At 46.7% G+C, this 27,789-nt stretch overlaps 1 protein-coding gene across 3 annotated transcripts in view; it reads right to left on the reverse strand.

Annotated features, from left to right (window-relative positions):
• Nucleotides 1-1,419: 1,419 nt before the first annotated feature.
• Nucleotides 1,420-27,789, reverse strand: part of ADAMTS18 (ADAM metallopeptidase with thrombospondin type 1 motif 18) — a 117,312-nt gene continuing 90,942 nt past the window's right edge. For 2 of the 3 annotated variants that reach the window (XM_039910376.1, XM_029049790.2), the window contains exons 15-20: nucleotides 22,834-22,960; nucleotides 17,266-17,470; nucleotides 14,158-14,343; nucleotides 12,388-12,600; nucleotides 8,222-8,369; nucleotides 1,420-1,676 (exon numbers count right to left, since the gene is read on the reverse strand). In XM_039910376.1, the coding sequence (XP_039766310.1) occupies nucleotides 1,558-1,676; nucleotides 8,222-8,369; nucleotides 12,388-12,600; nucleotides 14,158-14,343; nucleotides 17,266-17,470; nucleotides 22,834-22,960 (998 nt within the window). In that variant the 3' untranslated portion in view covers nucleotides 1,420-1,557. The remainder of the gene's footprint in view (nucleotides 1,677-8,221; nucleotides 8,370-12,387; nucleotides 12,601-14,157; nucleotides 14,344-17,265; nucleotides 17,471-22,833; nucleotides 22,961-27,789) is intronic. The other variant, XM_039910377.1, reaches the window with a different exon arrangement.

The following is a 27,789-nucleotide window of genomic DNA, read 5'->3' on the forward strand; positions in this document are numbered from 1 at the left end:
TCAATCACAATTTCTTAAAGAATCAGAGAATTTTGATTGCGTGGTTTGCATTTTGAATGGGTAGCAAACGGAACTGCTAATTTTAACTGACCACTGTCTAGCATTAGTGCTGAGTTGGCTAATTCTCATTCAAAATGCTGCTTTAAAAAGCAAAAAATTTGGACTCCGTTCATCAGAAGGAGCTGTGGGATGGGGTGGAATGATCTAAATACGTCCCTTGCAACCCACTGCTCTTCAGAAAATTACAGTAGGACCCAGCCCCGTCTCAGCTAAGTCGGTTTTGGCCTATTGGATGCTTTTCCAATTGAGGATGGATTTAAAAATAAAAATAACTTGTCCGCTGACTCTGCTGGGTCTTGAAGGATTGCAAATGACATCTAAAGTGTTATAAAACACTTCATGTTTACCTAAGGACCCTGCTGTAGTGCGTCCGGCTCATCGTTAAAATGTAAAGAGACAGTTTGACGGTTCCTTTGCCGTGACCGTTCTCAGTTACCTAAATCCTAGGGCTGAGTTGGAAGATGTCTATTTTTAGTGAAAAGGAGAACATTGGGTTTGCAGTTCTTTCCAGAAACTAAACTAAATATGTAGGGAATGTCAGAAAAAATAGGCAGATAGTCTCCAACCCATCTGCCTGTTGATCATTTAGCTTCTGGGGGCTAGAGGGGAATTCCAAGCAAACAGACCATGAATTCTGCCACTTTGCGTTCAACCGTGTAACCTGAAAACACCCCATTAGCGCAGAATGTCGCAAGTATGATGAAGTATTTGGGTTGGAAGCATTATTCAAATGTGAACATCTACTGAATAGCAGTACTTACAGTCCCACATAGCCTATTTTCAGAATACTTCTAGGAATATATTTCAAGCAGATTATTGTTTTTGAGACTCTCTATAAGCAGGATATAGGCTTTCAAAATCTCCCCCAAGATCATTAGGCAAATCGTACTCATCCAGCAGCACGTATTGCAGAAAGCACCAGTGAGTTGGCAGCCACTGAACTGGTGACCAGCTATGTTCAGGTAATGGCCATAGGGAAGATGTGGTCGAATCCTAGCCTCAAACCCGGAGGTCTTAGCTTTTTCAAAAAGGAGAGCCGTTGGGTGACTGAACATCTCTGTTGCTAGGGGCAACAGCCAGTTCCTTGTTGGAATATTACGGTGCCATCGGCGAGTCCCGAAAAAGGGTGATCTCCCTTTCGAGTGCTCCCCTAAATTACCTGGCCTAGCATCCTGTGATTGGTCTATTACCTCTAATAACAGTGCAAAGTGAAGTCTTTCGAAAACGGATCCGGCTCCGTCCCTCGCCCCCTTTTAAGTGCGCCTGGAGCCCCGTAATGTTCTCAAGCTCAAATCCAGCCCCGTGTCCCCCAGCCACGATTCCCGCCCCCCCCCCCCACAACACGCCCCACCCCCCAGCCAAACATTCCCGGCAGTTTATGGAAGAACCAGAGCGATTAGTTGCTTGTGTGGCCCGAGTCCCTGGCTCCAAGTGGGCTGCTTCTATTGGAAGTAGCTAGGCTGAATCCCATCCCCAGAACTTTAGGGGAAAGTGATGCTATCGGTTCTTGGTTGTGCAGGATTTACAGCACTGCTTGCCATAAAATTTGTGGTTGCAGACACCATGCTGAGGGACCAGATGACACCAGCTGAAGAAATCAACACAAGCCGGATCATCTGAAACGAGAAAATCCATTTGATATGTTTGCAGTGGATTTCCACATTTTTGACCAAGGCCTTGTCTGGTGGCCAGAGCCACAGGCTGAGTCAGCTGGCTCAGAGCCTGGGTCCTGCTGGCTGCTGATGTGTTCTTGCTCCGGTCGTCTGGAAAGGGGGTGACAACTCGAATCTCCTCGAGGGCGGGGACTGGGTCTTACGTTGCTGTTGTGCTCTCCCCACCACCTAGAACCGCCCCTAGACAGACTGCAGCACGGGGAAGCATCACGGCCTAGTGGAAAGAACGTGGGTCTGGGACCGTAAGCTCCCTCTAGACTGTTAGTCCTCTCTAGGTTGTAAGCTCGTTGTGGGCAGGGAACGTGTCTCTCATATTGTTATTTGGTACTCTCCCAAGTGCTTAGTACAGTGCTCTGCGCACAGTAAGTGCTCAATAAATACGACTGACTGATTGGCTGAGTCAGGGGACCTGGGTTCTAATCGCAGCTCCACCACTTATCTGCTGTGTGACCTTGGGCAAATCATTTCTCTTCCTCTGGGCCTCAGTTTCCTCATCTGCAAAATGGGGATTCAGTACCTGTCTTCCCTCCTACTGAGACTGTGAGCTCCATGTGGGACCTGATTATCTTGAAACCGCCCCAGTGCTCAGTACAGTGATTGGCACATAGCAAGTGCTTAACAAATGCCATTATTATTATTAATCATCATAATAATTGTTATAATAATCATAATAAGGACACCATCATCATTCTCCCTGTCCCAGATGCTGAAACTTTGGTGTCATCATCAGCTCCTCGCTGTGTTTCAGCTCTCCCATTCAATCTACTGCTAAATCCTGCCAGTTCTTCCTCCACAATATTTCCGGGATTCGCCTCCCAACTTCCTCTCCAGCCAAACAACCACCACCCGGGTCCAAGCCTTGCATCAGATCCCAGTCAGATGTATATATCAACAGCCTCTCCACTGCTCTCCTAGCCTCCCACCTCTTGCCTGCTTTGGTCCATGCTCCACACCACTGCCTGGATCATCTTCCTGAAGTGTCACTCTACAATAATCTCTCCACTCCTACCAAACTCCAATGGTAGCCCATTTCCTTCTGCATTCAAACAAAAATTCCTTACCACTGGCTTCAACCCTCTCCACCAGCCTTCTTCCTCATCTTCACCTGCTATTCCCAAGTGTACACTATTCACTTTTCCCAAGTTCAGTGCTCTGCAAGCAGTAAGTGCTCAACAAAACCCACTGACTGAATATATTGCTCAATACTCTATAAAATTATACATGTGCTACTTATTTATTCACCTATTTATTTATCTGTTTCATCCTATCATACCCTTGCCAGGTCCAGTTCCCTTCAAATCTGCCAGATCTGAGCTCTCCTTATCTTCTAAGCTCATTCTCTTTGCTCCTCTAATGCTAACCTTCTCACTGTACCTCAATTTCGTCGATCTCGCCGCTGACCGCTCACCCATGTCCTGCCTCTGGCCTGGAATGCCCTCCCTCCTCATATCCAACAGACAATTACTCTCCCCCCGACAATGCCTAATTGAAGGCACTTCTCCAACAGGACTTCCCTGGCTAAACTCTCTTTTCTTCAGCTCCCTTCTATGTCATCTCAACTTGCTCCCTTTATTCATCCCCCCCTCCCAGACCCACTACACTTATGTTCATACCTGTCATTTATTTATTTATATTAATGTCTCTCTCCCCCTCCAGACTGTAAGCTCTTTGAGGGCAGGGAATGTGTCTGTTATATTGTTATAATGAACTCTCCCAAGCATTTAGTACAGTGCTCTGCACACAGTAAGTGCTCAATAAAAATGATTGATTGACTGACTGACTCTCCTGAAGTCTCACCTCCACCAGGTGGTCTTCCCTGATTAATCTCTATTTTCCCAGGCCACACGAATTCACTAGCCTCTTAAACTTATACGTATACGCCTTAGCCCTTACATACATTCTTGACAAATGAATCAATGTAAATTGATCTTCTCATACTTCTATACTTTTGCTAATAATAATAATAATGTTGGTATTTGTTAAGCGCTTACTATGTGCCAAGCACTGTTCTAAGCGCTGGGGTAGATACAGGGTAATCACGTTGTCCCATGTGAGGCTCACAGGTAACCCCCATTTTACAGATGAGGTACCTGAGGCACAGAGAAGTTAAGTGACGCCCACAGTCACACAGCTGACAAGTGGCAGAGCCGGGAGTCGAACCCATGACCTCTGACTCCGAAGCCCAGGATCTTTCCACTGAGCCACGCTGCTTCACTATCAACAGTGGTGGTGATTGTGAATGGCTTGTCTGTCTCCTGTGGCTCCCAGCTAGACTGTAAGCTCCTTGTGGCCAGGTTCTCTCACTCAGTTTGTACCCTCCCGAGGCCATGGGAGGCAATAGGATCTAGTGGAAAGAAAATGGGACTGAAGGTCAGGAGACTTGGGTTCTACTCCCAACTCTGCCAATTGGTCTGCTGTGTGACCTTGAGCAAGTCACTTACCTTCTCTACAGCTCAGTTTCCTCCTCTTTAAAATGGGGATTACACCATCTCTCCTTTCCTCTAAGATTGTGAGCCCCGTCTGGGAGAGGGACCGTGTCCGATTGGATTACCTTGAAGCTACCACAGTGTTTGGCACCTAATAAGTGCTTAATCAACATTATCGTCTTTATTACTGCTACTACTATTACTAATAATTATGGTATTTGTTTAGTGCTTACTATGTGCCAAGCACTGTTCTAAGCGCTGGGGTTGATACAAGGTAATCATGTTGGACACAATCCCTGACCCACATAGGGGATCACACTCTTAATCCCCATTTTACAGATGAAGTAACTGAGGCACAGAGTTTAGTGACTTGCCCAAGGTCTCACAGCAGACAAGTGGCAGACCCTCTGTACATATTAGGTGTGCAATAATAATAATAATGGTGGTATTTGTTAAGCGCTTACTATATGCAAAGCACTGTTCTAAGTGCTGGGGGATACAGGATGATCAGGTTGACCCACATGGGGCTCACAGGCTAAGTAGGAGGGAGAACAGGTATTGAAACCCCATTTTACAGTTGAGGAAAATGAGGCACAGAGAAGCTAAGTGATTTACCCAAGATCACACAGCAGACGAGTGATAGAGCTGGGATTAGGATGCAGGTCTTCTGACTCTCAGGCCCATACTCTTTCTACTAAACCTCGCTGTCCTTCCAGGTGTTCAATATATACCTTGAGGGTCTGCTATTGGTCACTAAGTCCATCTGAATCCCTGAATTCGCATGTTGGTGGTTGCCATTGGAGAGACAGAGCAAGTGTGCTTGATTCTGTAGTGCATTGGTCGTATATTGTGCTGTATAAAACCCAGCCATAAGGAATTCCACTGCCCCCCCCCCCCCCTCACCTTCCTCCACCTCCATTCTGACCCATGGTGTATTCCCTTCCCTTCCCTTTTAGGGCATGGAAGTGGGGCAGGGAGGTGCCCCTTCATACCCAGGGATTCATTACATTGGTACTGATGCATTGTGGCCTAGTGGAAAGAGCATGGGACCTGGATTCTAATCCCAGCTCTGCTAAATGCTTGCTACGTGACCTTGGGCAAGTCACTTCACTCCTCTGTGCCTCATTTCTCCTGTTCTCCCTCCTACATAGGGACTGTGTCTAACCTAATTCAGTTGTATCTATCCCAGTGCTTAGAACAGTGCTTGGCACATAGTAAGCGCTTAACAAATACCATAAAATGCCTGGCATATGAGCTGGAGATGTCTGATGAGTACATTACCATAATCGGCATTTATTGAGCACCTATTATGAGCACAGAACTGTACCGTGCACTTGGGAGAGTCCAGTAGAGTTAGTAGATGTGATTCCTTGGCTTCAAGGAACTGCCAGTCCAGTGGGAGAGACAGAGAGAAGAGAGAGGAAAAAATAGATGTGTAGCACTAAATAGCACTATTTTAGTAAGCCCCGAGATAGTAGGTTATGCAAGTTGACATGCACAGAAAATGATACCCTCTCTGTCCTCAAGGAGCTTACAATGGGATACACTACCTGGGACCTTCCAGTAAACCCCAGGTTTATTGGGGGCGGGGGGGAATGAACTACCTTAAATTGGGTCTAGAGCTTCATTCCATTTTTGGAGCCTCAAAACATTCTATCACTGCTCTTTGTCATGTAACAACTCTCTTCCTGATGTCCTCCCCTGACTTGATGGCTGAGTTCATGCCTGTTATCCATCTCCCACTCCTTCCTACCCCCTCAGTGGTGCCCCTCCCCCAGGCCCTATCGGGGGAACCCCCCACCCCTGGTTGTCACTGGGTCTTCAGCCTCTGGAGAGCATCAATTATATCTATGCTGCTCTCTCCATCTCCCTATCTGAAACAGAGGCTGGAGAGGTTTGGAAACAAATCCCCTCCAATCAATTACCCTAGGGCCCCAGCAAAGGCAGACACTATGTGGGGAGAGAGTAGGGTGAAGAAATAAACATTTCTGAGAGTTGTCAGGTTCCGCAGGACCTCCCCCCTGCTCCCCGCTCCCTGGTCCCTTACCCCCAGCAGTCATTTTTCATTTCCACATTCTGCCAGAGAGCAACAGGCAGTTTTCAGCCAGGAGAGATTCAGTTACCATAGCATTGGCAGGCCTCACCTAACAGGCCCTGAGCATGTCCAAAGATGAAGAACTTAGGCCTGCCTCAGTGGAAGACAGGGCTTAATCCAGCTTCCTCCTTCTCCACTCGGCTCCACACTACCACCACCCCCACTCCCCCATCTGCCATCCTCCTTCTCCTTCCTGGAGGTCTGTACTTTCCCAGGTGATCTGGTCCTTTCTGGGCATCCTAGAGCTGTCTTCTCCTCCCTTTTCTCTCTCCTCCACCCCCTCTCCCCTCCCACCCCCTCAGCACTGTACTCATCCGCTCGACTGTATATATCTTTATCACCCTATTTATTTTGTTTATTTTGTTTAATGAGATGTACATCACCATGATTCTATTTATTTGCCATTGTTTTTATGAGATGTTCTTCCCCTTGACTCTATTTATTGCCATTGTTCTTGTCTGCCTGTCTCCCCCGATTAGACTGTAAGCCCGTCAAATGGCAGGGACTGTCTCTATCTGTTGCCGACTTGTACATTCCAAGCGCTTAGTACAGTGCTCTGCACATAGTAAGCGCTCAATAAATACTATTGAATGAATGAATAGTGACACTACGACAAGAAAGAAGGCCACAGGCTCTGAAAGCTGCAGGAATTTTAAGAGTATCATTCTCTATATATACACTTCTTGATTGACACACACACACACACACACACCCCTTCATATTTGAAGAAGTCACTGAGGGTGAAATTCACCCGAGAAGCTGAAAAGAACAGTGTGGGCACCACAATCCTGGCCACACTGTGCAGACAAAATAACTGTCCCTTGTGTTGTGCTTAATATTTGCAGTGTCTGGAGCTGCTCTTTCCCTCTGGCCCTCTTGTCTCTCATTCCTTTTGCTCAAAAAGAGCGGCCACATGCTGTTCTAGCCACAACAGTTGACTCCCAGATTTCAGCTGGGATGCTGTGTTGTCTGATATCCCATAATGCAATTTTCAGAGGGCCACTTTTTACATAGATTGCTCCGTAATGGTAGAAGGGGGAGGAAGGGAGATGGCACGTTATCAGTCAATCCATCCATCCATCCATCCATCCATCCATCCATCCATCCATCCATCCATCCATCCTCCACCCATCACAAGTACTGAGCACTTACTGTGTGCAGAGGCCCTGACTAACTGCTTGGGAGAGAACAATTGTGTAAGAGATATGGAGTGTGGGGAGTGGAAGCGTTTGTGGGAACACACAGGCAAAAGCCTGGTACCCAATAAACCTTCCAAACTTCAAAATCACTAAGGGAGCGAAGCTCTTTCATCCTTAAAGTGCGGGTCCCCCCGGCTTCCCCAAGGCCGCTCCAGCTGCTGCCACGGTCACCCCCTTCTCTGCCTCAGCTCTGCCCCGACACGGGAAACAGGACCAGCATGAAAGCACCAAGGCCTAGTGGATAGAGCCCGGGCCTGGGAGTCAGAAGGACCTGGGTTCTAATTCCAGCTCCGCCACTTGTCTGCTGCATGATTTTTGGCAAGTCATTTCACTTCTCTGTACCTCAGTTCCCTCATCTGTAAAATGGGGATCAATACTGTGAGCCCCATGTGAGACAGGAACTGTGTCCAACCTGATTAACTTGTATCTACCCCAGCGCTCAGAACAGTGCTTGACACATTATAAGTGCTTAACAAATACCATCATCATTATTATTATTATTATTAGGAGGAGAAACTGGGGCACCTTGCCCAAGGACCCCAAGTGTATGTGTGTGGGGTCAGGGGGGGCAGTGTCTCTGCATCCAGACCTTCTTCTCATCACAACTCCATCCAACCCAGGGAGGTGGCTTCCTCTACAAGAGAAGGAGTTTGAGGTTGGGCTGAGACATCTTGAAGGAAACAAAGGGACTCCAAGTATTCTTTGCCAGCTTATCTTGGCAAACACTCGAAAGGAAAAGAGTCCTTCATGGGAGGAAGTGTGCTTTACCTCTTTTTTCCGGAGCAGGACAAAAGTTGGTATTGCAGGCTCTGAACGCTGGTGGCTTCTGATGGAGCAAACAACTGGCGTTGGGCCATCCCTGGTGGAGACATTGCACGGTCCGGGTCTGAACTCCCCCTCCGCACGTGACCGTACACTGCAAGCAGGCAGAAACACTCAGGGATCAGAAGCAATATTCACCCAGGAGCACTTAGTACAGTGCTCTGCACCCCAGCAAACACTCAGTAAATACCACTGATTGATTGAGCATCATCTTTAAAGATTGTCTGCTGGAGAGAAAGATCTCACATATCTGTATCCACACAAATGTATATATTATGCAAGCTCCTTGTGGGAAGGGAACAGGTCAACAGACCCTGCTGTATTGAACACTCCCAAGTGCTTAGCACAGTGTTCTGCACACGGTAAGTGCTCAATAAATACCCCTGCTTGATATGTCCCAAACAAAGCCCCACTTTTCCTCAACTCCCACTCCCTTCTGTATCACCCTGACTTGCTCCCTTTGCTCTCCTCCCCTCCCAGCTCCGCAGCACTTATGTATATATCTGTAATTTTATTTATTTGCACTGATGTCTGTCTCCGCCACACCCCCAAGACTGTGAGCACGTTGTGGGCAGGCAACGTCACTCTTTATTGTTGTATCGTACTTTCCCAAACGCTTAGTACAGTGTTCTGCACACAGTAAGCGCTTAATAAATACGATTGAATAAATGAATATCATATGAAATATATAGTATATTATATACCCAATGGACTTGAAGAAATTGCCGCTGATGAAGCAGCGTGGCTTAGTGGTAAGAGCATGGGGTTGGGAGTCAGAGGTCATGTGTTCTAATCCTGGTTCCGCTACTTATCAGCTGTGTGACTTTGGGCAAGTCACTTAACTTCTCTGTGCCTCAGTTACCTCACCTGTAAAATGGGGATTAAGATGGTGAGTCCCTCGTGGGACAACTTGAATACTTTGTATCTACCCCAGCATTTAGAACAGTGCTTGGCACGTAGTAAGGGCTTAACAAATACCATCATCATTGTTATTATTAAAACAGACTGCTAGCCACATGTATACGTATGTGTACATCTAGGTTCTGGGCAAGGAACGTGCTGACCAACTCTGCTGGATTATACTCTCTCAAGCACTTAGTATAGTGCTCCACAAACAGTAAGCGCTCAATAAATACCACTGAATGAATGCTTGATTGATTGATTGACTGATGTTCACAGTGCAGTGTTACCATATATATGTATGCAGCAAAGAGATGGTTCGTAAAATACAAGTAATCCATTTAATCTAGTATGCTATAAATGCTACAGAGAGTTAATTCCATAGGTATGTGTCTCACAGATAAGTGGTTCAGAAAGAAGATAAAATCCAGAAATACAGAAGTCGCCGACAAGAATGCAGAAACAAATAACGAACGGATCCAGTCGTTAATCATTGCATTTTAAGAATCTGAAGGAGTCTTTGAGACGGATCATTGAATGAAATAGTTCAAACCTGGGGCCTTAGCAAAGAGAATATCAATAAAAGGTCTGTGAATGAGTGCATGTGGAAATGCCCAGACAATAACACTTTGTACTTGTCTAGTGCTTTTATTTTCCAAAGTGCTTTCCACTCCTTATCTCATTTCATCCTCCCAAAACATATGGAGAGGGAGCTAGTATTATTATCTCCATTTTACAAGTGTGGAAATAGTGGTCCGGAGATTTGTCCGAGGTCCACAGCCGGTCAGTGGTAGAGCTGGGTCTAGAACCCGGCTATCCAGACTAGCAGACCCATGCTCTTTCCAAAGGGTCGCTCTGGCCACCTGCACCCTTTAGCACTGGACACAGTCACTGAGCTGCCTAAAGATTGATTTGATTTTTCCCAAAGGACTAAGAAAATCCCTTCCAAATGGCTGGCTCTAGGAGGGAGCCCTTTAATTTTTTTTTATTTTATGGCATTTGCTAAGCACTTACTGTGTGTCAGGCACTGTTCTAAGTGCTGGGGTAGATATAAGCTAATCAGGTTGGACACAGTCCATGTCCCACATGGAGCTCACTGTCTCAATCCCCATTTTTTACAGATGAGGTAGTGGAGGCACAGAGAAGTGAAGTGACTGGCGCAAGGTAACACAGCAGACAGGTGGCGGAGCCGGGATTAGAGCCCAGAACCTTCTGACTCTCAGGCCTATATTCTATCCACTAGGCCATGCTGCTTGTTGGGATTGTCTGTACTCTGCTTGATTTTGGGAAGGCCAGCCCTAGCTCTTCACCTGGCATGAATTCCACCCTTCTTACGGAGGAGCTACCCCAAGTCACTTAACTTCTCTGTGCCTCAGTTCCCTCATCTGTACAATGGGGATTAAGACTGTGAGCCTCATGTGGGACAACCTGATTACCCTGTATCTACCCCTGCGCTTAGAACAGTGCTCGGCACGTAGTAAGCGCTTAACAAATACCAACATTATTATTATTATTATTTTTCTCAAACATCTGCTGTACCCCACTAGAGCTCAGCCGGGGGCACCAGAGGTTTGGGGCAAAGATGAGCTGGCCAAGCCGGAAGCCAGTAGAGAGGAAGGGGGCGTCTTTCAATCGATATCAATCAATAGAGCTATCAATCAGATATTCAATAGTATCTACGTACTAAGCACTTGGGGGAATACAATCAGATTAATAGACATGATCCAAACTGCTACAACGTTAATCCAAGTCCTTATCCTATCCCACATTGATTACTGTATCAGTCTTCTTGTTGAGCTCTCTGCCTCCCGTCTCTCCCCACTCCAGTCCATACTTCACTCTGCTGCCCGGATCATTGTTCTATAAATGCATTCAGTCCATGTTTCCCCACTCCTCAAGAACCTCCGGTGATTGCCCATCCACCTCTGCATCAAACAGAAACTTCTTACCACTGGTTTTAAAGCAGTCAATCACCTTGCCCCCTCCTATCTCACCTCACTACTCTCCTACTATAACACAGCCCGCACACTTCGCTCCTCTACTCACTGTACCTAGATCTCATCTATCTCACCATGACCCTGGCATCCATTTCCTGCCTCTGGCTTGAAACGCCTTCCCTTTTCAATGACTCTCCCCACCTTCAAAGCCTTATTGAAGACACATCTTCTCCAAAAGACCTTCCCTGACTAAGCCTTCATTTCCTCTTTTCCCACTCCTATCCACATCACCCTGACTTGCTCCCTTTATTCACCACTGGCCCCCCGCCCAACCCCACAGCACTCATGTACATATGGTGTAGTGGATAGAGCATGGGCCTGAAAGTCAGGAGGTCATGGGTTCTAATTCTGCCTCCACCACTCGTCTGCTTGTGTGTTGTTAGGCAAGTCACTTTACTTCTCTGTGACTCAGTTTCCTCATCTGTAAAATGGGGATTAAGACTGTGAGCCCTACGTGGGACAGGGACTATGTCCTACCTGATTTGCTTGTATCCACCCCAGTGCTTAGTACAGCACCTGGCACATAGTAAGTACTTAACAAATACCACGGTTATTATATCTGTAATTTATTTATTTATAATAATGTCTGTCTCTCCCTCTAGAATGTAAGCTTATTGTGGGCAGGGACTATGTCTGTTATATTGCTGTGTTGTAGTATCCCAAACACTTAGTACAATGCCCTGCACACAGTAAGGGCTCAGTAAATACAATTGATTGATTGATTGATGATCTCTGCCTTCAAAGAGTTTGCAATCTAACTTACAGTACCATTTATTGAGCACCTTCTGTGGGCAGAGCAAGGTAGTAAGCACTTGTAGAGTTAGAAGGCATGGTCCCCACCTTTGGGAAGCTTTTTTGACCACTTTCCAAAGGACCGTGAAACAGCAGCGTGGCCTAGTGGAAAGAGCCAGGGCCTGGAAGTCAGGAGGCCTCGGTTTTAAATCCCAGCTCTGCCACTTGCCTGCTGGGTGACCTTGCGTGAGTCACTTCACTTTGCTAGGCCTCCGTTTTTTCATCTGTAAAATGGGGGTAAGATATCTGTTCTCCCTGTCCTTTAGGCTGTGAACCCCACGTGGGACAAGGACCCTGTCCGACCTGATTGCATCTACCCAGGTTTAGCACAGTGTTTGACACATAGAAACCACTTACCAAATCCCACAGTCATTATCACTGTGACTATTATTAAGAGGCAGGCCTTTATTGTGCACCTCATACCTTTTGCCATGGAGACGTGCACCACCCCGTCAGCAGATTATGCCCTGAGTGTGAGGGGCATGGCCTTAGGCTGCAGACTTCTTCCAGCATCCAGTCAGGTTTCCTGATGTTCCGACATCTCCGTTCCGGAAAAGGGAGCAGTTTCCCCTGGAGGGCTTTCTCACTGCATTTCATCTCCCTTTTCCTCACCCCGAGCCCACAGGTTGCTGAACACTAAGAGCCAAAGGAAAAGGTTGAATACTGAGATTGCTAAGGAAATCTCAGTGGAAAGAGCACGGGCTTTGGAGTCAGAGGTCATGGGTTCAAATCTCGGCTCGGCCATTTGTCAGCTGTGTGACTTTGGGCAAGTCACTTAACTTCTCGGTGCCTCAGTTACCTCATCTGTAAAATGGGGATGAAGACTGTGAGCCCCACGTGGGACAACCTGATTCCCCTGTGTCTACCCCAGCGCTTAGAACAGTGCTCGGCACATAGTAAGCACTTAACAAATACCACCATTATTATTATTTCTGATTTCAGCTTGCCCTATAGGTAGACCATGGGCCCCACATTGGCCTTTTCAGACACATATGCATGCATGGGTGAATTTGCCTGGCACTCAGAACAGTGCTCTGCACACAGTAAGTGCTCAATAAATACCACTGCTTGATTAGTGTTTTCCTGCTACTTGAAGGGCAGGTAGAGTGAGGTTATCCTGAAGAGGTATGGATTTAGCATGAAAAACAGTACAGCAGCATGATGATTATAATGATGGTATTTGTTAAGTACTTACTATGTGTCAAACACTGTTCTAAGCGCTGGGGTAGGTACAAGGTAAGCAGGTTATCCCACGTGGGGCTCACAGATTTTACAGATGAGAAGTTAAGTGACTTGCCCAAAGTGACACAGCTGATAAGTGGTGGAGCTGGGATTAGAACCCACGACCTCTGAGTCCCAAGCCCATGCTCTTTCCACTAAGCCATGCTGCAGTAGACAAACTGTCAGAACAAATTGTGGTTTACCACTTGTGGGGAAAGGGAGTGTCCCTGACACACACTGAGGTTTTAAAAGTCACAATACTGAAGAGTCAGGTCTCCAAAAACATGTATTTCACTAGTGGTTGTGCTCAGGCATGGCGTGGAGGGCAGAAGGAACTGTTCGTGCACATGTGTGTGATGTCAGAACGATTACGGTGGTCATTTGTTTGCTTTTCAGGTGGTCTGTCCTCTGGCCAGTATTGATGTGATATTGGATGCTTTTGAGTCCAGTGTACCTAATTTTTTTTTATGGTATTTGTTAAGTGCTTACTATGTCCAGACACTGTACTAAGCGCTGAGATAGATACAAGGTTGGACACAGTCCATGTACCCCATGGGGCTCAAATTATTAATCCCCATTTTATAGATGAGGTAATGGAGGTCCAGAGAAATGAAGTGATTTGCCCATGGTTACACAGCAGACAAGTGGAGGACCTGGGATTAGAACCCATGACCTCTGACTCCCAAGCCTGGGCTCTTTCCCCTAAGCCATGCTGCTTCTCTAAATGCTTAGTACAGTTCTCTGCATACAGTAAGCACTCAATAAGTACAATTGATTTACACATAATTAAGTGCTTAAAAATAGCATAAAAAAGTAGCTAACAGTCATTCTAAGAGATTGGGGTAGTCTAAGAGCACCCCCCACCCCCGGCCTGGACACTCTCTGACCCTTTTGGTTCCTGGCGGAGTCCAAGATGTGTATGTCTCTCTGGATGGGGACTGAAATTGCCCAAACTCACCCGCAAGCTCATACCTGACTCCAAGCAGAAAGCACCCACTGCAAACGTTCATTCTTGGGGCATCGACTCAGCACACAGCCCTCGTGACCATCCGGCCTGGACACCCCTGCACATAGCCCTTCTGGAAGGACATCAGCTTTCTTGTAGCTCTTGCAGTAGACCTCGCGTCTCCTACTTCCTCTCCCACACGTCTTGGAGCACTTTGGAGAAAGAAAGGGCAATCACTTTCTCCTCCGCTACAATGTGTACAGATGCGGAAATCCAGTGTGACTCTTAACACACCCTAACCCAAGTCCTGTTGCAGAGTTGAAGGAGACACAAAGGACTGCAGACTGCTGCTGCAAATTGCAGGCTTGGGTGTTGGCTAAAATCCCTTTCGGATTCTGTGAATGTGAGCATCAGAGTGCTCTGACTGTGAGCCCCACATGGGGCAGGCATTGGGTCTGATCTGCTTATATTGCCTCTCCACCAGCGCTTAGTATAGTGCTCATTATTATTTGAAGTCTATACCTCCAATGGACTCCTTTAGGAGCAGTGGATGAAATTTGGGGGAGTAATAGGGGGTCGTGACCCCTTTGATTCCCTCTTTGGGGGAGGGCAGCTGGAATGTGCTGAGAATTGGACTATCAGCCCTTTGAGGGCAGGGACTGTCTCTTTAGCATCTGGTGTTCTCTTCCAGGCTCTGCAGACAGTATTCCTCCGACTCCCTGATCCTTTCATTTACCAAGCTCAAAAATTCCTCACTTCCCTAACAGTGGTGGGGGAAACCGCTTTTTCAGATCATCTGTTGTCCTAGATTCCTCCCCCTAGCCCGATGGCAGAATATCTAAGGAAGAGGAAGAAGGCAGGGAGTCTAGGCATTGGGATTCTAAGCAGAAAACTGCTGCTTCCAATTCCACTGCCCTGAGAGAGTAAGCAGAACAGACTAGGCTCCAGTTTCCCAAAGCAGAGCATCTGGAGTGGACCGACTATTCGCCAGCCCCCAAAGTTTCTTAGGCAGCATCTGATCTTGGTCTGGAGAAGAATTACCTGTAAATAGTAGAAAGCACCTGCTGTTCCACCAGCTCTCAAATCGCCTCAGCGCCATTGAAGAGCACTTGGTTTCCACGTTGAGCTCCATAGCCCCACGAAGGGTTATCCAAAAGACACAGTTCTCCCTGATGCCTGTGTAACCTGACCCATCTCTCTGCCACTGTCCCAATGCCAGAACCAGCTGTGGGCCTGAATGAGTGCCATTTTTCTGGTCCATTCTTCTGCCTCACTCAGTAAAATCTCCCTGCACCTGGCTCTCGGCCCCATCCATCCTGCACCGGCCCACCCTTTCTCTCCCTGGGTGAATCTGGTGATAGGGAGGTTCAGAGGACAGGCATCAATCAATCATTCAATTTCTGCATCACCCTGACTTGCTCCCTTTATTCATTCCCCCCTTCCAGCCTCACACACTATGTACATACCTGTAATTTATTTATTTGTTTATTTATTTATATTAATGTCTGTCTCCCCCTCTACTGTAAGCTCGTGGTGGACTTGGAATGTGTCTGTTTATTGTTATATTGTATTCTCCCAAGCACCTAGTACAGTGCTCGGCACATAGTAAGCACTAGATAAATACAACTGAATGAATGAATAAATGAATGAGAACTTTCTGCGTGTCACTCAACAGCCCTATGTTCTTCCCTGCTTAGTGTGTGTCTGGTGCCAGGGTGGAGCTGTTATGACGGCTATACATGTGGAGGTTGAAGAAGAAGAGAGAAAAGCCCAAACCAGCTTGCCAGGTAAGTAGCTGGGAAGCTACCTAGAGCAGGATCGCTTCGCTGTCACAGACTTGACCTGGGATTGAGGGAGAGGAATGGCAGTGCGTCATTGCCCGGATCCTGCCATCTGGTGGCTTCACAGATGGCTTGCGCTGAGAGCCAGGATTGGCCCTGCCATCCCACCCCTTAATGCCCCGGGAGTCTCCCTTCCGGCCAGGCATAGCCCCTTCTGGAGAGGAGAATCCTGGGTGAAGGCCAGGAAGTTGATCTCTGCCCTCAGAGCCCAGGGAGCAGCTCAAATTCACTGCAACCTTAGGAAGAATAGAGACGACTAGCTCTCTCACTTGTTGTCACACTACATCCCTGTAAAGTTGTCAGGGAAAGCATTATGATTCCCATTCTGCGGATTGCACAAAAGAGACTGAGAGACTGTTTACTTGTTTTGATGTCTATCTTTCTCCTTCTAGACTGTGAGCCCCTTGTGGGCAGGGATTGTCTTTCTTTGTTGCTGAATTGTACTTTCCAAGTGCTTAGTATAGTGCTCTGCACACAGTAAGTGCTCAATAAATACGAATGAATGAATGAATGAATAAATGGTCAAAGGTCCCACAGACAGTGGACGGTTGAGCCAAGCTGAGACCACTGGTCTCCTAGCACCACAATGTTCATTTGTTTGTTCTGCTAATGCTTTGAGAAACCACGGGGTGGGCGGGGGGAGGAGAGTGGCTATGTGTGGGGTAGGGCAGAACATGGAGGAAGCTGGGACCCTGCCCTCAGGGGGTTACCATTCCAATAAATATAATAACAGTGGTATTTGTTAAGTGCTCACTATGTGCCAAGCATTGTACTAAGTGCTGGGGTAGAAACAAGATCATCAGGTCCCACATGGCGCTCACAGTTTCAATAGGAGGGAGAATAGGTATTGAGGCACAGAGAAGTGAGGCCCAGAGAAGTGAAGTCACTTGCCCAAGGTCATACAGCAGGCAAGTGGCAGAGCCAGGAATAGAACCCAGGACCTCCGACTCCCAGGCCCGTGCTCTTTCCACTAGGCCATGCTGAATCCAACTCGGATTTTCCAGTCGAAAGGCCCTGCAACAGCTGAACAGAATCCAGGGCAGGTTAAGTGGGTGGGGGAGTTTTGTGGAGTAAACTTCTCCAGGCTCTTGCTGCTAGATCATGCTCCTCCCTGATTCACTTTCTCCCGCCTCTGATCTTGCTTCTGGGGGGTGGCTCTTTTCAGACGGAAGGGCCCCCTGGGAAGTGAGCCAATTAGGGGGGCTTTTCCCCTGGCTCCCACTCGGCCCGGAGTTGTCGATCTGGCCAGTAAGGGCCATCCTGCCGTTACCCCCACCTCCTTCCCTAAATTACCTGAGACCAGGGCCCCGCACTCCATTCCGGGGGACAGGCATGGCTGTTGCACAGCTGGATTTGGGGTGGGGTGCTCACTGGGCAGAGGGAATGTGCCACTGCTTCTGCGTTCTGAAAAGTCTTCTTTTGGATGCACTGAACCCGCCGACTTTGATGCCCTCCACCACAGGTCTGGCTGCAGGGACTCCACTCCCCTGGGACCCAGCTGGGAGGAGAGAATGCATCTGTTTAGGATTGCCGGGCCCCGGAAGATGTCCAACACAAATGCCACTCCGACGCAAGGCTCAATCAACACACAGTCCGAAGGGAAGGGCGGCTGAGAAACTGCGACTTGGCCATGCCATTCTCTTCCTTTACCCCCATCCTCTTCCCCAGCCCAACTCCAGGATTCACCTGTCCTGTCCCCAGAGGGTCCCATTTCGGGAAAGACTTTTCCACCTCCATTGGCCACTCGAGACGTTTTCCCTCTCCAGATGGAGGTCGGCCCTTCCTCGGTATTCAGGAGGAGCCTGTGCGGGAGTCTGAGCTAACTGAGGCAGAGGCTTAATCCTGTGCCTATCTTGAGGAAGCAGCAGAGACCCGACAGGGGAGCATCTGGGAACCATACTCTCCTGGCATCACAATGTGTCTTCAGACCAGAGAGCAGGCCACCCAGCAGGCACAAACTGTGCTGCAAGTGTTAGATTCAGGAGGAGGTCTGTGAACAACATAAAGCTTTCTTGGTGGTGTTCAGACACTGAACTGAAGCATTTAGCATCAGCAGCAGACCTGAGCCAGGGGAACTACTACTCACATTTAGCTGCCCTGGAAAGCTTATCCGGGTCTTAACGTTATTCCACGAGGACACAGCTGGCCATATTGGAATGGAAGGATCCCCTTAGGATCCGTTCCTCCTCAGCAAAAGAGAAAATCAGGGCCCTGGAACAGGTCTGTTCCCGTCTGACCTGTTTCCTCCAGCTAGACAAGAGGGTATAAAGATCTGGAATCTGCAGTCAAGATACGATGCTGATCGACTGGGGAACTCTTCCAGTTCAACAGCAGCAAAAGTCACTGAAGCAGTAGAACAAGAGCTCCTATTTGCTGATGACTCTGTTCTAGAAACATGCATGCAAGAAGTCATGTTGATGAGTACGGATTGCTTTGCAGAAACAGCAGAGTGTGGCCAACTGGCATTTAGCTTGAAGACCAAGGTTATTTGCCCAACGCGCACCTGGCAAACCCGAGACACCACCAAAGTCTTTAAAGCAGCAACTCAGAATTGAAGTCTGTCACTGAATTCTGCTACCCGGGCAGGGCAGTGTCCAATGACACAAGGTTAGATGAAGAACTGGAAAGCCAAATCAAGACTATCGCACAGAATTGGTTGGCCAACATGGCATCAGGATTCTGATCAAATTGAAAGTGTAAAGAGGACAATTAGAGGGTCCAAACTGCTTTAGGACTGTGAGATCTGCATTTATTAAGGTGTCACATCTAAATTTTAGAGCAGGCTCCACAACTGTAGCATACATAGGATACGTTAGCGTCAGAGAACAAGGCAGAATCACTGACGATGAATTGCTGAAATGCAGTCAGTCCGCCAACATTGAAACAAAGCTTGTCACATCACACCTCTGCCTAGGAAATGGATCATTTGTGTTTATTGGAAATGGATGAGGAAACTGGATGATAGCTGGTGCTTGGAAAGCTCAAATGGGGGGACCTTAAGCAAGGAGGAGAAGAAACATTTTAAAGACACGGAAAAACTTCCAACGATGTGGCGTAGCTGTACAGTTAAGAGTTGTCAGCAGAAGACACGCCAGCCCGATACACAGCAATTGGAATTGGAGTGGATGTCTGAGTCGAGCCTTTGAACAGATTGTGGCTCTAAAAGGTGGAAGAGCCAGCAGAAAGAGGCTTTTTCCATTTGCACCTGCCCCATCAAAGACCCCTCCAATTGGGTGGAGGTGGACTCCCCTCAGAGGGAGATGGCCTTGGTTTGTCGGAGGCAGTCTCCGATTGGATAAGGATTCTGATTGTACCAAAAGGGATTTCCATCTGTTTGGAGATGGCATCTGGTTTCAGGAGGAAGTGGGCAATTTAGGCTACTTCTGGGTCACAAATCTGACTCTTTGTGACTCCCTCTATGATCAGAAGGAGATCCTCTCTTTTCCATGAGGCAGTGGATGGAAGATGGTGGCTATAGTCAGGAAGTCTCCTCAGACCTCAGGATGAAGAAAAAAGAAGAGGATCTAACTGTCCATACCCTCACTTTGCAGAGACTGGCTTAGGTCCAACTTGGAATGTAGGTAATTTAATGTATCTATTGACTGGGTGGCTGATTGATCATTAGTTGTTGGATTTCTGACGAGCTACAGGGAGTACTTGAACAAAGTAGGAAATGACTGGTTTATGAAAACTGCCTTTTTAATGGTATTTGTTAAGGGCTTACTATATGCCAGGCATTATACTAAGAGCTGGGGTAGATGCAAGCTAATCAGGTTGGACACAGTCCCTGTTCCACATGAGGTTCACAGTCTTTAATTCCCATTTTACAGATGAGGCACAGAGAAGTGAAGTGACTTGCCCAAGGTCACACACTGAAACATTGTAAACCAAAAGCAATTTTCTCATAGGAATAATGGAATTACCCAGAACTGTGTACTCAGTTATAGAGGAGTTCTGCCACTAGCCTTTATGTGGCATTGGACAAGTCACTTAACCTCTTTGAGCCTAAGTTTATTCATCTGTAAACTGGGGATAAGGTATCTACTCTCCCTACCTCTTAGACACTCAGCTCCATGGGGACAGGGAATATGTCTGATTTCATTATCCTGTATCTACCCCAGCACTTAGTTCATCCCTTTGGTATCTAATAAGCACATCACATAAATACAGTAACATAGCTATATACTAGGAGAGGCGGTTTGGCCTGGTGGAAAGAGCACAGATCTGGGAGTTGGAGGACCTGGGTTCTAATCCAGGCTCCATTACTTGTCTGCTGTGTGACCTTCTCGGACAGGTCACTTCACTTCTCGGTGCCTCGGGTACCTCATCTGTAAAATGGGGATTAAGACTGTGAGCTCCATGTGGGGCATGGACTGTGTCCAACCTGATTATCTTGCACTTACCCCAGCGTTTAGTTCAGTGCCCGGCCCATAGTAAGCACTTAACAAATACCATTAAAAAATAAGATTATGATTATTACCATGAGCATTATTATCGTTATTTTTTTGGGGGATAGCTGAATTTACTTCACCTGAAATGAAATGGATATGTCAGCCTTCCCTGGTGACTCTACCTGGTGATCAGGTAGCCTCCACCCTCTAGTTACCTCTTGGCCCCTACTGCTGCTTCCCGTCCTCTTTAAATTTTCCCCCGATTTTCCCTCCCTATCGCAAATCTTAAAATGGTTACCCTGTGGCTCCTGGGGGCACCTCCCCCGCCCCCACCAGCCATCTTTACTCTCAGACTTAGTGCCACACAAGAGACTAGTGTTGTAAAGTCAAAACCTAATTTGTTATGAAGCTGAAACAGGGGGTGCATTTAGAAACAAAAGTATGGTTCAGTGTAACTCCAATGATCTGAAACTGAGGACGGCCTGAATATAATCTTCTGATGCACGCGACATAGAAGGCATTGCCAGTTACGTGTTGATCTTATTGGCTAAGCACATACTGATAGATATCTCCCTGAAAGTAATGTCATCTTGGAACCTGAAGGACAAATACACCTTCCCCGCCCCGCCGTCACACACATACACCCACAAATATTGTATAGCATCATATCATGTTTCCATATATTCTGCACTCCCTTCAAATGTCCCATGGGATTCCTTGACAGGCAGGCAAATTGACAGTGAATATAATCTCCCTAATTGTCCCTTTTCTTTAGACCCAGAGTTATACATGCTTGCATAGCATCAGCCCACTAATTACACTTACTACAGCCAAAACAAAATGTGGTTCTGTTACTTCTGAATCATCAGATGTACCCTGTCAGAAGACATTTTAACATTTCATTCTATGATGCTATGATTCACTGTGAAACAGACTTGGGTCAGAAAGCATCACATTTCCCTCTTGTGAGTGTGTTTTTTAAAAAATTGAATTGTATCTTAATGCTATATACTGGAAAAATCCAGAACTTTGATTGAGAACACTTAGGGACTCGAAAGCACAAGGGCTGTGTTTCCTAAATTTGGGATTCAGACACATTATTTTTGATCTCAGAGTAACCAAATTGGAAACCGGGTAGAAATCCAGGTTGATGTCTTGATTCGAGACCATAGATTGGTTATTAATGCCAATGATACAGCTCTCTCTCTCTCTTTCTCTCCCTTTCTCTCTCTCTCTCTCTCTCTCTCTCTCGCTCTCTCTCTCTCTCACACACACACACACACACATACAAACATAGAGCTAGGTTTTAAGTACAGAGCTTATAGTTGAAATGCTGTGCAATATCTGTAATTTATTTATTTATATTCATGTCTTTCTCTCCCTTTAGACCGTAAGCTCATTGTGGGCAAGGACTGTGTCTATTTATTGCTACATTGTACTCTCCCAAGGGCTTAGGACAGTGCTCTGCACACAATAAGTGCTCACTAAATACTACTGAATGAATGAATCAAGCCTGCCTCTAGGGGGAATGAGTCTCAGGACAAGTTTCTTAGTGCAGGACCTTTGGTCGGAAGGGGTGTTAAGGAGGAAAGTTTTCCAGGGTGGTAGTTTCACTCTTAAGCCACTCCTCCCCACCCAACTGAGCCGCTGGAAACAATGGTTCTGGTTTCTGCAACAAGTAACTCTGCCAGAGCAGACGGGGCCTAGGGTCTCAGCATCAGGTTTGGTCATGAGTAATGTCACCATATGACCTGGAGGAACCTTCAACGGACAACCCATTGCTTTGTGAGAAGGCTCTTGGGTCAGGGCCAAACAATTAGAACCATCTGGGCAACACACAAAAAATCATCTTCAGTTGAGAACTCAAAGCAGTTAGTGAACCAATAAAATCAAACCAAATTCACGATCATACAAATGCTTGACTTTTTGTACACTGGGATACACAAAATGTCTGTGTTTCCTGGGAAGATCCAGGCTAATGTGATGTGGAGTGAATCCCCAACTCCACCAATCATATGGTGCCAAAACACAGTACATTTTCCTAATTTGAATCCAATCCCTTTCTTTATATTTCATGTTTGAAGAAAATCCCCAGCAGATAATAAACATACTACACATTTTATATGTCTCCCCCATAAGATTGTGAGCCGCTTGAGGCCTTAGAATGCGTCTTGGTCACTGTTCGAACTTTCCCAAGAGCTGAGTACAGTGCTCAGCACCCAGAGCATGCTCAATAAATACCGCCCATTAATTTACAAATGTTGGAATGTTTTCTATGAAATAATTTGACCTCTCTGTATTGTAAACGCTCAAGCAAATTGTCCCCTTGTCCAAGGTCACACACAGAAGGTCAGTGGCAGTGCTGGGGCTCACGCCCAGATCTGCCAACTGCCAGCCCTCAATTTTTCCACAGGGCCATGCAAAAGCAGAGAAATCAGAGCAAAAGTGTACAGTAATGAAGGACACTTACTATGCAGGACAGGAATGGGTATTGCACAGTTTGGTTTCCATCGTAGGCTTAGTCCGGGTGCCACAGAAGGAAGAATTCACTTGAGTACGGTGGTCTCGTACACAGATGGCCTTTACTGTACTATGACCTGAAACAACACCAAAAGGTAGAAAACAAACACTGTCAGTTGCCAAACTGCAGTAGGCAAGTAAATTCATCTGGTTGTTATATAATACGCTCTGGATCTAAGTTTTTTATTTGAAATGCAGAACCTTAATTTAATGAAAAAATACCTCCCACTGGCAAAAGGGAAAATAAACTGAGACATAACTTTTTCAGAGACTATTTTCATATTTGCACAGTTTCAAGTTACCACGTATTTGTCTGCAGTCCTAGACAAAACATTCCATTATGGGAAAGAACGACGGGTTACAAAACAAAGCAAATACACTGTCGAGGAGATTACTTTTCAGGAGGAAAGTGAGCCCCTAAATCTGAAAACTGCGAAAAACTCCAAAGAACTTGCACTCCTATAATCCCCTTGGGCCATTTTGTGTGGGTAATGATCGGTGAATGGAATGCCCATGATTTCAACGAGAAGTGTGGCAGATTGAAGACAGAGTTTTAGGGTTCGGCTTTCGCCTAATTCATCTTATAATTCAATTACAATCTGAGGGATACATGACCAGAGATGACTACACATCTAGGAAGAGGCAACGGTAGGGCTGTTCAAACTTCCTGTCTCAGAGTTGATTTCATCATTGCTTCTTGCTGTAAGAGCCAGTGTTGGTTTTTCAATGGAAGTACTCTCTTCACCTTCCACTCATTTGATCCATTTTCCCCTCAGCATTTTCACATCAAAAACAATTTTTGTTTTGTAACGGGAGAAGATTAAGATGAGTTTGGAGTAAACTCACTGTGAGCAGGGAACTTGTCTACCTGCTCTGTTATATTGTACTTTCCCAAGCACTTAGTACAATGCCCTGCACACAGTAAGGGCTCAATAAATGCAACCAACCAATTGATTGATTGAAAGGACTTATTTCCCTTTGCTGCCCCCTCCCAGGAAGACCTAAGTTTAGCCTGAACTGCAGACAAGATGAACACTTCTAGGGGTCACAGCATTAAGTGCACCTCAGAGTCGCTACCTGTTTAACACAGAAAATTTCAGATGTTTCTAAGAACCCCCTGGTCTAATCTCCCTATTTTTGCTTCCAGCTTGGGAACCTCAGGAAAGCTAATAATAACTGTGGTGTTTGTTAAGCGTTTACTATGTGCCAAACACTATACTAAGCACTGGGGTAGATACGAGATAATCAAGTCCCATATGGGCCTCACATTCTAAGAAGGAGGGAGAGCAGATATTGAATCCCCATTTTGCAGATGAGGGAACTGAGGCCCAGAGAAGTGAAGTGACCTGCCCACAGTCACACAGCAGGTAAGTGGTGGAGCCGGGGCTAAAATCCAGATCCTTTGGCGTCCAGGCCCATGCTCTTTCCACTAGGTCACGCTGCTTCTTAAGCTTCCCTGTGGACTGTAAGATCCTTGTGGGCAAGGAGAGTATGGGCTGGGAGTCAGAAGGTCATGGGTTCTAATCCTGACTCTGCCACTTGTCTTCCATGTGGTCTTGGGCAAGTTGCTTTACTTCTCTGTGCCTCAGGTACCTCAAATGTAAAATGGGGATTGAGACTGTGAGTCCCATGTGGGACAGGGACTGTGTCCAACCTGATTTGTCTGGACCCACCCCAGCACCTAGTTCAGGGCCTGGCACATAGTAAGGGCTTAACAAATACCAGAGTTATTATTACGTCTACCAACTCTGTTTTATTGTACTTTCCCAAGTGCTCAGTACAGTTCTCTGCACACAGTAAGTGCTCAATAAATACCACTGATTGATTTAATCTCCAGGTAGGTGATATTGGAGAGAACTCCAAGTATCCTCAGGCGACAGCTGTCAATCAGTCAGATGAGAAGTGAACCAGGAAACCCACACCAGCACCGGATCAGCTAAGAACAAAGCCTATGTACAAACTCCTTCCCTGTTGACTTTTCACCTAGAAGACTAGCAATAAATCCTCCTCTTGCTAGCAGTCTAATGAAACAGATTTTTCTTTGGCCTGCTGATAAACATGCTTTCACGCTCTTAAATAATCTTTGTTGGCCTGTCTCCTCTCCCATTAGATTGTAAGGCAGGAAATATATGTCTTGTTGTAGTTGTCCTTTGTATTTGAAGAAGGTACCACTGATGGTGTCTTGCTGCTGTTTGAACAGTGTATTACGTTCAAAAAATGTCACTTGTGGACTGCTTAGGCTTCAGCTCAGGGAGAGGCTTGTCACACTGGAGATGTATTTAGCAGTCTGATCATAAGCAGTTCCTTCCCTGACAAAGTGGGAAGGGAAGCAGTGTGGCCTAGTGGAGAGAGCATGGACCTGGGACTCAGAAGGACCTGGGTTCTACTCCTGGCTCTGCCAACTGCTTGCTGTGTGACCTTGGGCAAGGCACTTAACTCCTCTGTGCCTCAATTTCCACAACTGTAAAATGGGGTTAACTGTTCTCCCTCCTCCTTAGGCTGTGAGCCCTATCCGGTAGAGGGAATGTATCCAACCTCATTAATTTGTACCTATCCCAGCACTTAGAACAGTGTTTGGCACATAGTTAAGTGCTTAAATATCACTTTAGAAAATTGGATTGGAGCCTTCTTCCGTCTGCGCTTGGAACACTTACCCACTGACTTTGCCTTTTAGTGGGATTGTTCAGCTAAGGGGAAGCTTCAGAAGAGAGCTTTGTCCTCCTAGGCTCTAAGCTCCCTACCCTTGAAGGGATTCCTAATGAGCAGAAAATCTTCTCAAGATTCTCATTTCAGGGAACTGTGCTGGCAGCCACTGCCTGCCTGTAGTCTGAAAGGTTCTGAGAAGGGAGTGCAAGACTACGGCAACGGGGGAAGGGAATTTCTCCTGTGGTATGGCGGAAAGCCTGAGACAGGCATCATGCCCACATGGAGTGCTCAGCTCCTCCACTCAGAGTTATGACATTTCATTCATTTCATCGTATTTATTGAGCGATTACTGCATGCAGAGCACTGAACTAAGCACTTGGAAAGTACAATTCAGCAATAGAGACAATCCCTGCCCACAACGGGCTTACAGTCTAGAGGCGGGGAGACAGACATCAAAACAAGTGAATAGGCAACAATATAAATAAAAAGAATTATATATATATATATATATATATATGTGTCAAAACAAGTAAACAGGCATTAATATAAATAAATAGAATTATAGATATGTACATATATACACAAATATTGTGGGGGGGACGAAGAGTAGAGCAAAGGGAGTGAGTTGGTGTGACGTGGAGGGGAGGAGGAGTTGAGGAAAAGGGGGGCTTAGTCTGGGAAGGCCTCTTGGAGGAGGTGAGCCTTTAGTAGGGATTTGAAGGGAGGAGGTGTGATTGGCAGATTTGAGGAGGGAGGGCGTTCCAGGCCAGAGGTAGGATGTGGGCCAGGGTTGACAGTGGGACTGGTGAGAACGAGGCACAGAAGGTTAGCACCAGAGGAGCGGAGTGTGCAGCTGGGGATGTAGAAGCAGAAAAGGGAGGTGAGGTAAGAGGGGGCAAGGTGATGGAGAGCTTTGAAGCCATTAGTGAGGAGTTTTTGCTTGATATGGAGGTTGATAGGCAACCACTGGAGATTTTTGAGGAGGGGAGTGACATACCCAGAGCGTTTCTGTAGGAAGATGATCTGAGCAGCAGAGTGAAGTATGGATTGAAGTGGGGACAGACAGGAGGTTGGGAGGTCAGAAAGGAGGCTGATGCAGTAATCCAGTCCATATAGGATGAGTGATCGTACTAACGTGGTAGCAGTTTGGATGGAGAGGAAAGGGCAGATCTTGATGATGTTGTGAAGGTGAGACCGGCAGGCTTTGGTGACGGATTGGATATGTGGGGTGAATGAGAGAGGGGAGTCAAGGATGACACCAAGGTTGCTGACTCGTGAGATGGGAAGGATGGTTGTGTTGTCCACAGTGATGGGAAAGTCAGGGAGAGGACAAGGTTTGGGAGGGAAGATGGGGAGCTCTATCTTGGACATGTTGAGTTTTAGGTGGCAGGAAGACACCCAAGTAGAGATGTCCTGAAGGCAGGAGGAGATGTGAGCCTGGAGGGAGGGAGAGAGAACAGGGGAGGAGATGTAGATTTGGGTGTCATCTGCATAGAAATGATAGTTGAAGCCATGGGAGCTAATGAGATCACCAAGAGAGTGAGTTTAGATGGAGAATAGAAGGGGAACAAGAATTGACCCTTAAGGAACCCCTACAGTTAAGGGATGGGACGGGGAGGAGGAGCCTGTGAAGGAGACTGAGAATGAATGGCCAGAGAGATAAGAGGAGAGCCAGGAGAGGACAGAGTCAGTGAAGCCAGGGTTCACTGTTATTTACTAAACTCTGGGGTAGATGTGGGTATCGATTCCGAACCTTGTCCCTAAGAGGTAGGGAGGGTGAGTATTTTAGCTTCCCCTTTATCCATGAAGAAACCGAGGCCCAGAAAAATGAGATGATTTGCTTCAAATGACTCAGCAGGCCAGTGGTGGAGGTGGGATTAGGCCCCAGGTCCTCTGACTCCCAGACCTGTGTCCTTCCAAATTGCCTCTCCCCCAAGAGGTGATTGTCATGACTTCTTTGCTGCCTCTCAGTTGCCCAGTCTCCGGTCCTTGAAGCTTTCAAAGAAAATCAAACACTCCATCCTGGAAGTCCTCATGTTGACACTTTCTTTCTTCATCCTCTACAGATCAAAGCCGCCATTCACTCATTCATTTTCATTTTCTCTCCCACTTTCTCTCTCTCTCTCTCACACACACACACCATGTCCTACTCATTGGCTGGGACAGCCCAGAGCAAACAGCTTCAGTTGAAACGGCCATAGCGAGTCTGGCAGTTTCTTCAGGGCCCTGACAATGTTAACTCATTAGCCAATTCCTCCGA

This window comes from Ornithorhynchus anatinus, chromosome X1 (assembly GCF_004115215.2).
Source record: "Ornithorhynchus anatinus isolate Pmale09 chromosome X1, mOrnAna1.pri.v4, whole genome shotgun sequence".
Lineage (NCBI taxonomy): Eukaryota > Metazoa > Chordata > Mammalia > Monotremata > Ornithorhynchidae > Ornithorhynchus > Ornithorhynchus anatinus.